At 38.1% G+C, this 14,776-nt stretch overlaps 1 protein-coding gene across 3 annotated transcripts in view; it reads left to right on the top strand.

Annotated features, from left to right (window-relative positions):
* Positions 1 to 14,776, top strand: part of slc35f3b (solute carrier family 35 member F3b) — a 78,293-nt gene that overhangs the window by 36,640 nt on the left and 26,877 nt on the right. The window contains exon 1 of one of the 3 annotated variants that reach the window (XM_084092817.1): positions 7,543 to 7,757. The exons of 1 other annotated variant lie outside the window; for it this stretch is intronic. In XM_084092817.1, coding sequence (XP_083948943.1) covers positions 7,646 to 7,757 — 112 coding nt within the window. In that variant the 5' untranslated portion in view covers positions 7,543 to 7,645. Of the gene's footprint in view, positions 1 to 7,542; positions 7,758 to 14,776 lie in introns of those variants that run through there. One more of the 3 variants, XM_084092818.1, reaches the window with a different exon arrangement.

Genomic DNA, 14,776 nt, shown 5'->3' with positions numbered 1-14,776 from the left:
TATATTCTGTTATTGGAGAAGAGTTTATCTGTAGTGCAGTGTGCGCACGGTTTTTGATTTTGAGAAATAATAAAGAACCCACTATCCTCAGTATGCCGACCCTGTCTTCTTCCTTCTGTCCTACGAAAATTGCTACACTGGTGCCGAAACCCGGGAAGGAAGAAGAGTGCCGCTGCCATCATGCATACTCCGTCAGCCTCACCATTTGCGGACATCAAACAATCGCTCGCGGGACTCCACTAAGAACATCACAAGGCGTTGCTGGACATGCGGGAGGACCAGGAGCGCTGCGTCGGAACCCTTGTCCAGGCGCAGCAAGAGGACCGCGAGCTGTTCCGGAGCTGAGTGTACCGGGAGGTTCGGACCGAGAGTCTAACAGCAACCGCTGCACCGGGCCCACCCATGCACCTGCCTCTCATGAAAATGGGGCCCCAGGATGACCCGGAGGCGTTCCTGGACTTGTTCCAGGACTGGACTTGCAGCTCCAGGACGCATGCCACAGATGGCTGGTGGTCGAGGGAAGCGACGTAGCCCAGATCGCCGACCAGGTGGTACTGGAGCAGTTCATTGCCCGACTGCCAAAGAAGACGGCACAGTGGGTCCAGTGCTGTCCCACGTCGCTGGACTCGGCCATCCAATTGGCGGAGGACCAGATGGTGGCGTGCCCCGGGGTTGGCGAACCCCTCCCTTCTCTACCTTCGGTCTCTCACTCAGTGCAGACCTTGCTGAACCACGCCCTCCTCGCCACAAAGAAATACTACAGAAACTGAAAAATCAAATGTAAAAATAAAACACTGTTATTGTCTTAACTGTATTAATTAAATATAAAATTGATTCATATTAAAGATACAAAAGTTATTCAGTCAAATTCAGTGAGTTTCTTATTAGCATTAATGAAACAGAGGCCACTGTCCCTTTAAGAATGAATGCACAAATGTGATATACTGTTACACATCAATTTTCTTCTAACTGTTTACGTAGTATTAACATTTCCATAGCATCAATGTGGTTTCCTCATTCCTAGTTTCCTGTTTTAAAATGCAGTATGTCAACAAAGAAAGTTTTTTTTTGGCCTGGTCAGGCCTCTAGTTTCACCGCCATAATTTTCACTCATAAAAAATAATTATAAACTTTAAATTTGAAATAAATATATATATATATATACAGTTGTGGTCAGAATTTATGGCACCCCTGGTAAATATGATCAAAAATAGCGGTAAAAAATAAATCTGCATTGTTTATCCTTTTGATCTTTCATTCAAAAAATTCGCAAAAAATCAAACCTTTCATTGAGGTAAAAGAATTGAAAGTGGGGGGTAAATCACATTATGAAATAAATGAAATTATTGGCTCCCTGTTATTAAATACTTTTTGCAACATCCTTTTGCCAAGATAACAGCTCTGAGTTTTCTTCTATAATGAGTTTGGAGAACAACTGACAAGAGATCAGAGACCATTCCTCCATACAGAATCTCTCCAGGTCCTTCAGATTAACAAGTTCATGTTGGCGCTTCTTCTCCTGAGTTCACCCTACTCATTTTCTATATGGTTCAGTTTAGGGGACTGGGACAGTCATGGCAGAAGCTTCATTTTGTGCTCAGTTACCCATTTTTGTGTTGATTTTGATGTTTGTTTTGGACCATTGTTCTGATGGAGACCAACACGGCCAACCACGGCCCATTATAAGATTTCTAGCACAGGCTGCCAGGTTTAGATTTTTTATCTGTTGGTATTTACAAGAATCCATAATACCATGTATCTGAACAAGATGTCCAGGACCTCCAGCAAAAAAATAGGCCCGCAACATATAAGATCCAGCAGTATATTTAATCGTAGGCATGGGGTACTTTTTATCCCTGTTCTGCATCTATCTACACATCTGATGGGTTTGCTGCCAAAAAGCCTTTTTTTGTTGTTTCATCTGACCATAGAATCCGGTCCCTTTTGAAGTTCCAGTCATGTCTGACAACTGAATATGCTGGAGTTTATTTTTGGAGGAGCGAGGAGGATTTTTCTTAATACCCTCCCAAAGAACATGTGGTGATGGTTGTTTGATATATTTTTTTTTAGGCTTTCTGACCCCCAAGTAATCAAATAATTAAGAAAGCAATTCTCCATCTGTGATCCTTGGAGAGTCTTTGGCCACTCAAACTTTCCTCCTCACCGTGCATTAAGACAATATAGACACACGTCCTCTTCCCGGCAGATTCGTAGCATCTTTAATTGATTGGAACTTCTTAACCCTGATGGTCAAAATGGGGATTTTCAATTCTTTAGCTATTTTCTTATAGCCACTTTCTATTTTGTGATGCTCAACCATCTTTTGATGCACATCAGAACTATATTCTTTGGTTTTACTCATTGCGATTTACTCATTCATTTTACTCATGGATGATTAAGGGAATTTGGCCTTTGTGTCTCCTCATATTTAAACTCATGTGAAACAAGTTATAGCTATACAATTTTATGTTCCTAGTCACACCAGGTGTGCTAAAAAAAAGTAAATATTAATGGGAATATACTTCAGAGATATTTTACTTGTAAAAAATTCTAGGGGTGCCAATAATTGTGGCCAACGTGTTTTGGAGAAAAACATTTATTTCATAATGTGATTTCCTCCCCACTTTCAATTATTTTACTTCAATGAAAGGTTAGATTTTAGCAAATTTTTTTGAATGAAAGATCAAAACGATAAACAATGTAGATTTTTTTTTACAGCTAATATATATACTGTGTATATATATATATATATATATACATATACAGCGGGGGAAATAAGTATTGAACACGTCATCATTTTTCTCAGTAAATATATTTCCAAAGGTGCTATTGACATTTTCACCAGATGTTGGTAACAACCCAAGTAAGCCATACATACAAAGAAACAAACAAAAATAAGTTCAGAAATTAAGTTATGTGTAATAATGTGAAATGACACAGGGAAAAAGTATTGAACACATGAAGAAAGGGAGGCGCAAAAAGGCATGGAAAGCCAAGACAACTGCTGAAAACTTACAGTAATTAAAAAGCAATCCAGCCCCCTGTCAGTGGAAATTAATAACAGCTGGTTCAGTCCCAAATGATGGCCTACAAAAAGGTCTCATTGCCAAGGTGTCACACAAGACACATCTCATGATGGGTAAAAGCGAAGAGCAGTCTCAAGACATAATGATGGCATTGGTTATAGGTGCCATTCTAAGCTTCTGAATGGTCCAGTGAGCACTTTTGGGGCCATAATACGGAAGTGGAAAGACAATAATTTCACCATAAATTTGCCTCGACCAGTGCTCCTCGCAAGATTTCTAATAGAGTGAAAAGAATAATCAGAAGAGTTGTCCCTTCTTTCAGATCGTTAAAATAGGGCCCTATGTGTCAAAGCACTGGAGTGGCATAAAACTATCTGTTTTATTTGACTGATGTGACTGGGGCTGAAAGTTATTTTAAATCATCATTATTTTTGAAGTTCTTTTATTTATTTATTAATTATTCTGTTTGTGTACAATGGTGCAGAAATTACAAGCTTCACCTTTAAAGCCATGTCTCTAATGCACTGAACTCTGACACAATGTCAAGACCATCATTCATGAAATGTATTGCAGAATGTCAAAATGGGAGTGTCTAATAAAATCATCCTTCCATGACGCTATCTGCAGTATTTTTCATGTGGAGGCCTAAGTGACACGTGACCTTTGTGACTCATGATGGATCACAGGTATATATTCCACTCCAGAGATCCTGTTCTGGTTTCTGTCATGATATTTCATGTTCGTTTTAAATCATGTGTAGTCATTCAACTTTAAACACAGCCTAGCTGTGATGAAAGCAGGAGTGGAAAATGTTCAGGAACCCAGTACATAAAACAGGAGAGAGAAGAGGAAGGTAAATGGGAAGGTTGGAGTCTTGGAGGAATCTCTCTTGTTCCAGTTAAAGTCGGGATTAAATCTTCTTTTAGGGTTCTGGAAGGTGAATCATTTCTCACAGAAGGAAGGGAACACTCACACACTCTCTCCTGATCTCTTTCTCTCCCCAGTGCTGTAAGTTTGAATGGGAATTTCCTGTCTCCTGTTGTTGTCCCTCTGCAGTGTTTCAAACACAGCTCGGAATGTGGCGTATATGCCTGTCATTCTACCAGGATCAACTATGTATATATATATATATATACACACATTTGTTTTATTTATTTTTTATTAGGTTATTCTTTTTTTATTATTCTTTTTTCCAGTTTGGGCAGGTTGTAGGGCTGCTCGATTTTGGCAAAAATCATAATCACAATTATTTTGGTCAATATTGAAATCACAATTATTTTACATGATTATGGGTAATATGATCAAAGTCTCAGTTACATTCAAGTTATTTTAAGGCATGAATAATTTTTTAGCAAGGAAAAAACACTTAGTTCTGGCAGGTCACGTTAGTCAAGCTCGCATCAGCTGACCCTCAGCTGATCCACATCTACCTATAGGAATACGACACCTATTAGAGTTCTCAACAGGTCGGGTCGGCCCGACAAACCCGACGGGACCCGCGGGTTCGGGCCGGGTTCGGGTCGAAAATATAATCAAATGACTCGGGTCGGGTCGGACCTCGGGCTTAATCTTTTCCGCTCAGTGAAAAAAAAAAAAATATTAATCATCGCTGCTGTTCACCGTAAAGAAAGTCTGGCTGCTGCGTGCAACGTGCATTATGGAGAGGGTCGGGGGCAGACCTGACGCCGCTGCGTGCACGCCTTTAAGGCTGATTTATACTTCTGCGTCGGACCTACGCCGGAGCCTCTACGCTGTAGGCAACGCGTTGGTTTTCATTTATACTTCTGCGTCGTTGTCCGCGTTGACGCGCGCAGAGGGAGCATGTGAAACCCGAGGGAGCGGTCCTAGCAGATCAATCACAGCGCTTGCGTCCGCGTAGAGTTGACGCGTTGTTACATTTTTGGAGAGGTGCACGTCAGGGTACGCCGAAGGGTACGCGCGCTACACACAGCCTACGACGTAGCTACGGCGTGAGTTCGACGCAGAAGTATAAATTGGGCTTTAGCCTGGAGAGAAGAAGATGGAGTTGGTGAAAAGTAAACTTGCTGCAGGTGAATTCACCGTTGCTACTACAGCCTATTTAGATATTTTAAAGTTTATTGTTTCAGTTGTTTGTATTGTTTGTATTATTAAAAGGTGTGAACATTAAAGGTTGGTTTAAATTCCCGTCTGCTGGTCATGATAATACGTGTATAAGAAAAAAAAAAATCTGACGCGTTATGTTGATGTGTCGGGTTAGATCGGGTCCGGGCTTTAAAAGCCACGGGCCGGGTCGGGTCGGGTTGTAATTTTCAGGCCCGTTGAGAACTCTAACACCTATCACCATATACATATAGGCTATAAGCTCCTTCAGTATTATCAGCAGCTATCGCGTTTCTCAGGAGCTAATAATTACCCTCCTCCATCCCCAGCTCCTCCTCTCGCCCAGTCAGGATTTGACATTCTGATTCCCCTTGAATCAGAATAATTATCGAATAATGTTGTACTTTAAAATCTTGAATTAAATATATTTGCAAATTTTCATGTTGGTTCTGTTCTGTTTACCCCAAGGGGGGTTATTGCTGCTCTCCCTGCTCTTATCCATGCTAGGCTGCATGGATGCGCAGGGAGTTCTCGCCCAGAACGGAACCATACCGCCAATCCAAACTGTATGCTAATTGTCAATCATATTTGACGGTAGTGGTCCTGACAGAAATGTCATTTTGGTGATCAAAGATGAGTTTTAAGTGATAATATGATTGACTACAGGGGGACTTTCAGATAAAACCGACTGCGTTTATGAGAATACTTGGCACTTTGACTCTTTGTGTGTAGGCTATTTGACCGTTTAGGCGTGTATCCGAAGCCCACATATACTTTGCATATATGCGTTCAGCTCAGTCTCGGAGCGCACACAGAAAGCCGCCTGGAGAACAGTGTCTATTTGCTTCTTAATGTGCTTTTATTAAAACGGTTTAATATCAAGCATGTCCTCAGGTTTAGCAACCGTTAATTGCATTTTACAACACTCACTTATTTGGCTGATTTGGTTGTTTGAAAAGTTCAGGTTTTTAGGGAGGAATGAAAACGCACCGCTGTGCCGAAGAACACAAATAATTGTTTAACCTCGATTATCTTGTTTTCATAAATGTTGGAAGCCATAATTGAAAGTGGAAAATTGATTACAAATAAATTCCACAGTCCTAGCAGGTTGTCACAATTATATCTGGGCAGGTGTTTTGTTTTGTTTTGTTTTGTTTTGTTTTTTGAAAATTTAAAGGTTATAATTTTGTTGTCACAAAAGGTCAGTATGTGTTAAATGAACTGTATATTTTCCCCCTTAGCAATAATGGCGCAGAGGTGTAAACAGTACCTGAAAACCATACTTTAAAAAGTATAGTAAAAGTAAAAGTAGAGATACCTTACAGTGATTAAATTATTCCATTACAAATTACAAGTCACCCAGTGGCATAGCGTGAATGGACGTGCATATGGGCCTGGGCGCATTGGGGTAACATAAATTGGGCTTCATCAGCAGCTGCTGCCATTTCCTCATCTCAGATATGAAAAACCTGCGATTCAGCAACTACACCTGCTAATGCACTCACATTCGCTTAAAGTAGCCTTGTTGACAAGTGTTGGTGAGTAAAAGCAAAACGCTTAAGATGTAGTACATTCAATGCCCTGTAGATGGCGCTATCACTTACTTTGTAGCAGAAATAAACTGCTGCAAAATAAGTTACAGTAGGTGCCATGCCAAAATGTAACAATTAATGGCATTACTCTTCACAAATCTATTGGAGTAAATAGTACATATGTAGTCAAGTAGACTAGAGAGTAAAAGTGACTGATACTCTGATACAAAGTAGCCAAAAAAGATACTAATTAACTACACTACTACTACAGTAACTACTAATTACAGGTACAGTAACTAATTAAATTTACTCAAATACTTTACACCACTGTAATGGCAAAAATGATCAGTGATAGTGTGACAATTATTCCCACTTTATCCTATGCATTTCTTGTGACCTCAATTAATTCGTTAAATAATATAAATAAATAATATATGAAATATATATATATAATATGAATAAAAAAATTTTTTTTTAAAACACTTTTAAAAATCTTGATACATTTGGAAATAAAAGCAGTATTTTAAAGAAATGTATAATTATTATTTTAAGTTAAATTGAAAACTAGTATTCATATTATTTTATATATATATATATATATAATTCAATAATAAAAATAATGTTAAAAAATAATTTATTATAATCATTATATATAATCATTATTCATTGTTTAAAATATATATTTTCCAGTTTTATATTTACATTTACATTATGCAACAATATGAAGATAAAGAAGGTTAACATGCTAGTTCAGCGACGCAGCTGGCAGAATCAACATCATTGCAGAGGTTTATATACCTAAGCTTTTAAAACTCCGGTGCAAATCGGTATAGGGCAGACGAAATGAACTGCAGCACTGTGACTGTCCCGCGTGGACCATACAGGAGTAGGCTATACCGCAGAGTGTTTAGTGGGAGGGGAGAGCAGAGATCAGGGGTAACGTTAGAGGAGGCGCACGATACATCGAGAGCAGTTCGGAAACAATCAGCTTTAGGGATGTAGTCGATGCGGCTTGAGCTCCGTCTGTCCGAGCTCGTCAGTATGAAGAAACATTCGGCCCGGGTCGCGCCGCTGTCCGCCTGTAACAGTCCGGTGCTCACCCTGACCAAAGTGAGAGGTACGTGCGCAACGGGCTCCGTCCGCAACACGATTCGAGATTTAACCTCATTCTGTTCGGCGGTCTGCTTTCTTTCATGTCTTAAGGCGCAGTTGAGTGTGCTTTGATTCTATAGTCGTTGTAATTTAAATCGAACTGTAGCGCATCCGCAAAATAAGCTAATTTTACGGAGTAACACCTAATGTCTCCTTTGGCTTTACGCATCACAGTGCAGATGTTTGGCTGTTCTCTGCGCTATGTATGGTTAGAATATAAACAGATTATTGTTGAGGTTAAAAATACATCAAATACAAGACATTTGCATTCATTCAAATCCTAAAGACATGCCTATATGTTTTTTGGGGGGTCATAATTTGGTATCAATCCTCATCTGATCATATACAAGAACCATGTCAAATTTTGTGGAATTATGATTATGATGTCTTCCAAATTATGATAGAAATTCCTTTAGAAATTTGTACATGGATTTAAGAGAGGAAGATATGCTGATTATCTGTTATTTTCATCGAAAGATTCATTCCTTCAGTCCAGAAGATGATGCAAAAAGTGCATCTGCTTGTTATTGCAGACAGAAACTTAAAAGAAACACTTAAAGCTGTTGGCTTCCTGTCACTATAGCGGAGACAGTTAAATTACTGGAAAACTGCAGATTATGTTTTACTTCTTGTTATATATAAGCACTCAGTCATTAATATGCCAGCTGCCAGAAATGATATCGTGAGGCAATTTGGTAACTATATTGTTGGCATGAATAATAATAGTATTTTAAATCATACTTTTTATTTATCACTTGCAATTTTATAATACATTTTACTGTAGCATTTCTGTGCATATATAATTATATTGTTATTATTGATCACAATAACATCAGGCTGAGCACATGTCCCATACTTTCCCATTTCCATGATGTATGAACCCTGTACATGCTCTTTCCCCTGAAGCTGAGTGGTTGTGTGGTTTTGTTTACGTCTAATATAGTGAATGAAGTGGGATGTTAAACACTCAATGGTCTTTGGTTTCAGCTCTGGCTCAGACCCAAGGGTCTACTCATACTGTTGCAGTGGTTTAGGCCTGCCTGCAGACAAATTCTGGCAGCTTCTATGATTACTAAAAGGTTGATGTTGGCAGTTCAGAGATCTGGTAGGCCTTGTGGGCTTTCTTTGAGGTGAGGTACAGAAAATTGAATATGAGACTGAAATGAGTCATTTTTAAGATGTTAACACACTTTCTCACATCCTAGCTTAATACTGTGCAAATACAATTTCAAGTAAACCATTTCCAGGTTGATTTCCCCCAAAATGAAATAAAATGAAAATAGTAGCTATCAGTTTTAGGCTGCTTGTTAAACAATCACATTTCCACGCACCCAATGCTAAATAGAGTTATACAGCGTTTAGTTATCAGCCTACTTATAAGTTCTGAGATTCATTTCAGCTCACACGTTGAGCCTGATGAATCTGTAAACCCGAACCATTCCTCCGTCAGGCGGTAAGTCTAATGCAGGGTGGCAGAAGTAAGAGGCTGTAATAAACCTTCAGTGAGTCATTACACTGATGTGACTCACGCGCCTTCACTGCCAAACTCTTTCTGTTCACATCTTGGCTTTTTGGAAGAACTCTGCGTCCCTGTTTGGAAGCCAGGCCGTTTTTTTTTTTTTTTTTGGTACATAACCAACTCTTTAATTGAAGCGTTTTAATCAAATATATTTCACACCAGTCAGCCGTGGCACAAAACATCTATGTTGCTGTGAGATGTCTTTCTGACATCAATCAGTTTGATTCAGAGCTTCAGTCTAAGAATAACTTGTGCATGTTGCTCGTGATATGTTTGGGTTTGGATACACGTCATCCAGACTAAGAGGCGTTTTGCGTGAGTGGAAACGGGTGCTTCTGTTTCTTGTTCAGCGCACTAGTGAGGGGGAGAAATCTCATCCAAGCGTCACTTCAAACATATAGATTTTCTTGTATGGATTACAGAACAAAGATATTCAGGAAGTCTTGAATTTTATATTAATATATACTTGACGTGTACAGTCCCTGAAGTTTGGACAGCTTTTTACAGTAAATTTGTGGGGGGAAAAGAAAAAGATTTGGATGAAGTCGTGTTATGCTTCCGTCAGCTCGCTTTCTGATTTGATGTTTGTTGCACATCACAATCTACAGAGTACGTGCACATTTGTCCATTAATTTCCATTTTTGTGAACTTTTAGTTTGCTTCGCACTGTTTCATGTTTCCATAGTTCCTATTTTCTCGCTCATCGTTGGTTACCAAGGTTTTTAATTGGTTACTCACACCTGTTTCATTTTAGTTCATTAGCTTGTGTATTGCCCTGATTTTCAGTTGTTCACTGTCTGGTGTTGTCTAATTTGTTCTTTGAGGTTAGCGTGTTTTTTAGGGGTGTAACAATATATCGTGTCACAATATATCGCAATACAAAAATGCAACAATATGTATCGTGGATAGTGACAATATGTATCGTGGATAGTTCACCCAAAATAAAAATTACCCTGTGAGAAAAAATTGAAGTTTTCAGAGTCAGTACTACATTAAACTACAATATATTATGTTGAATATAATGTATAATAATGGGGGAATATTAGTGGGTCCTGATAATGCTTATGTTATAAGTCTTATGTTACCAGGGGCCGGTTGCATAAACATAGCCATTATGTTAAGACAGTGTCTTAAGTTCAAATATGACCCAATAGCAGTTAATCAAGGGCAGTCAGTCTTAGTTTTTGCTATCAAATTAGGCTAATCTACATTTTTATGTAAATGATTTAAAAAAAGATATGAACAGTCTTAAAGAAAATAAATTGATGTCTAAGTTGTAAGACTGTCTTAGAGCTTTATGCAACCGGCCCCAGTAAAAAGTGGCCTACATTATTTTAAATATATCTAGCCAGTGACAGAGTTTAAGCATATTCGTCTAAAATAATTCTGTATTTTCAGGTTCAGAATCATGAATATATTTATTCTGGTGTCACCATTGTCCAAGCCTATTAATTTTATATCAAATTTAGCATTTAATCAACAGTACATTTTTATTATATGTCTTGGAGTATCGCAATAATATCGTATCGTGAGTTCAGTATCGTGATATGTATCGAGTCGTGAAATTAGGGTATTGTTACACCCCTAGTGTTTTTGTTTTGTTTAATAAAGTGACTGCTACATTTAGATCCGCTGTGCCTCACATCGTCTTCTTCATCGGATCAAAAATGCTTTATTGATGAGTTTTGGCACACTTGTCTCAGTGTTTACGGACTGAGCTGGATTAGTACTGTATACTTAAGTCGAAAGCTGCAAGTTAACTGTCAGAGTCTGGGTACTTCACACTGTCAGGACATTAGTGTGGAAAGCTGTGTTTGGGGAGACACCTGCAGCACTAGCTCATCAATTAGATTCAGCAGAGGACTTACGCTCTATCTATTATGTATTGATCTAGAACAAGAACGCTGGCGTGACTCCAGTCTGTAAAACTCCAGTCTTTCTTCAGGATTTATAGGCTGTTGTGGAGGAGACAGAGAGGTGGTTGGACTCTGTTCAGTTTAGTCACTGAACAATGTTTGTATTTGATCAACAGAAAAGAGAGCCAACAACAATCCACTTAAACGTCTCCGATGCTCAATACTGCAGTGCACAGCCATACACACACACAGTGGGCGACTGGCAGGGATATGCTTTTCTCTGTCATGTCTATGAGCCGTGAGCAGGGTCACAACAGAGCGTGACATCCCGGGCATCTGTTCTTCTAGCTCGACACTCCAGGGTTCACTGACCTGCAGCATCAAAACACACACACACACACACACACAGTTCACAGCCACTTCATATACTTCTACTGACACAAACACAAACGTCCCGTCAGTACTTCTGTCTACTGTATTTTCCAGCAGCATCATCATCATCCCCAGACTAATGCTGCCCATCAGATGCTGAAAAAAATAAACCCACCAGAAATTACATTTCTGCATATAGATGATCTGACCATGATGAGAATGTTTAGACACAACCCCCCAGTTTCACAGACAAGGGTTAAGCTATAGTCCCAGACTAAAAGGTATATTTGAGCTGTTTTAACTGAAAGCAACTTGCACTGGCATATCTTAAAATCTTAAAAAGCTATTTAAATATCCTAATTTAACTAAGGTTCTAATCCTTGCTTAATCTAAGCCCTGTCTGTGAAACCACGTGAGTTGCTGTGTCTTGTAACATGATGCTGAATAATATTTTTTTTCTTTAATTGCATAGGAAGAGATTGTCTTCTTACTTTATAAACCTGGAACAGCACCACTGCGGACCATAAGCAACGAGTTTGAAAACATATGGGTGGTGTCAGCAAAATGATTAGTAATTTATGAGAGTCTTTATCATGCTACAGCACAACATCTGCCATTCTTAGCAGTTCTGGATGACTGGAATGCAGAGACTTTCACCAAGCTACTAATTTAGCACGCACATTTTGTTGTATAATAAAGAGATTAATGATCAAAAAATTATTTAAAAACTAAAGATATATTTTAGGTAAAATGCAAATTAAGCATCTGTGACATACTGTTGATTAACATGAAGTATATTATAAATATAATAAATGTTTTTAAAAGTAGTATGCTCACCCGGGATGCATTTATTTGATCAAAAATACAGCAAAACAGTGATATTGTGAAATATTATTACATTTTAAAATAACTTTTTTCTATTTTAATAATATATTTAAAAATTTAATTTATTCCTGTGTTGGCAATATACAGCATCATTACTCCAGTCTTCAGTGTCACATGATCCTTACAGAAATCATTTATTTGGTGCTCAAGAAAAAAAAAATCTGGTAACACATTACTTAAAGCTTTTATATATGATGCATTATTACAAGTATTTTAATTGCATTATTTATGGCTTGTAATGCACCTTATAATGCATTTTATGAATAATTGTAACCAGGGCTGCGTTTCCCGATAATGTTGTCTCTTAGCACGCTACGAAGACTCTTAAGGTATAACTTAACTAAAGGTATACCATTTCTAGGCGTGTTCCCCGAACCATACCTTAGGAAGCTGCTTAAGATATACGTTCTTACGTGTGACGTTACCCGGCGCTGTCCGTGGCGATGCTGCTGAATTGGTTGATATCGATGGCTCGAGAATCAATTATTATCTCGTCCAGGGGCTGCTTCACTGCATTATGTGACAAAGCGGTGTTCTTTATAAAAGAAGCACTTCAGAAATAGTTGAAATTGCATTTATTAGGACTCATGGGATATTATAAACCATAATCCAAACTATAATAGCCTAGCCTACGTATTTTTAAATTGTATCATATATTGCTGCCATAATAACCATTTCAAATTTTTATGTGCTTTTTTTCTCTTTCCCATTTTTGTTCGCTGAGGTGGAGCTGTGATGAAATATTGTTCTTGTAAATACTTTCCAGCATTTCAGTAATAAAAGTGTACATTTTACGTACGGTGCTCAGCAGTGATCAAAAAGGATTTAAACAGTGAATTTTGAATCTCTTGTAAACTCAGAGATTTGGATTCAGACGGCAATTAAATTACCACACGACCTGTTTGTCAAAAAACAGTAGGTACTAATTTGGCCAGGGATTTTTACGCGGGTTGGGTGAGAAAAAACACTGATATTATGGATTTGGACGGCACTAAAATCACCGGCTTACCCCGGTAAATGTTTAAAATACCGTACGAGCCCATGAGAAACAATTGGCGTCCAAATAGGCCTAGGACTTAACTGACAGTGGCCTATGCTTTCACTGTCCTTTAAAAGTGCTCTTTAATTAAAATTAATAATATAATATATATATATATATATATATATATATATATATATATAAATATATATATATAATTAAAAATCTAACAACAATCAGTGTAATGACAATTTTATTCTTTGCATGAAAACACTTGAATTAGCCTAATTGAACACTGTCTGGGTGTATTAAAACTTCAGAATTATATTCCTATAGACCTGCAACAGTGATAAGGTAAAGCTAAGAGTGGTCCAGACCAACCTTCCGAACGTATGACTTACAGAAGGTGTACTTAACTAAGAACGTTTCGGGAAACACGTATTAACGATAAGGTACAGCTTAAGGTGTAACTTAAGAACGACGTAGAGTTAAAGGGTAACTCTCGCCAAAATGCAACCTAGGCTCTTTTTGTTAATCTACCCAAGGCAAACTTCCATTTAAAAGCATAATTGGAATGGAAACGCCAGTTTTAAGTTTGACCGTATTTTCGTTTTTGGTCAAATTGCCTTTTGAATGGGAGTGCTTGGGGCATTTCTATGATAGCATCAAAAATCACTATTTTTAAAACACTAAGGAGGCTCGACACAACATGAAACTGTGCTCGAAGTATCACCAGGGGCTCTACACATGAACTCGAGTATTGAGAACATTGTTTGTGTACACAGAGTTTCCTAAAAAGAAAGATTTTGAACAACTCACTGTAGCTGTGTCCGCCGGCATTTTGACAGTCAAAAATAGTCGATCTCCGAATGTGAATGAACTGACTCTGAATTTTAGTATTGCTTCTTATATGAGCATCCTTTTTCAAATACAAGGTCAGTATTGATTTTCACTAACGACAAAACAACAAATTATCCATGAATTTATATGGAACTAAGCTTTAGGAGCTTTCCATCTTTACTCCCCTCCCTGTTACGTTGCATTCGGAGATCGCCGGCGGACACAGCAACAGTGAGTTGTTCAAAATCTTTCTTTTTAAATCAAATCAAATCAAATCAAGTATATTTGTATAGCGCTTTTCACAATACAGATTGTATCAAAGCAGCTTCACAGTATTAAATTAAAATAAAATAATACAACAAGGTTTGTTTCTAGTGGAATTTATTGATTGATAAAATAAAATTAAATATCCCCAAAATATCCCCAACTGAGCAAGCCGAAGGCAACAGTGGCAAGGAACCGAAAAAAACTCCATCAAGTTTTGGTCAGATAAGTATGATCTAAACCAGCTTAATGCTTGTCCTTGAACACCA

This window comes from Abramis brama, assembly GCF_963993115.1.
Source record: "Abramis brama genome assembly, chromosome: 19".
NCBI lineage: Eukaryota > Metazoa > Chordata > Actinopteri > Cypriniformes > Leuciscidae > Abramis > Abramis brama.
This window is presented reverse-complemented; position numbering and strand designations above follow the sequence as displayed.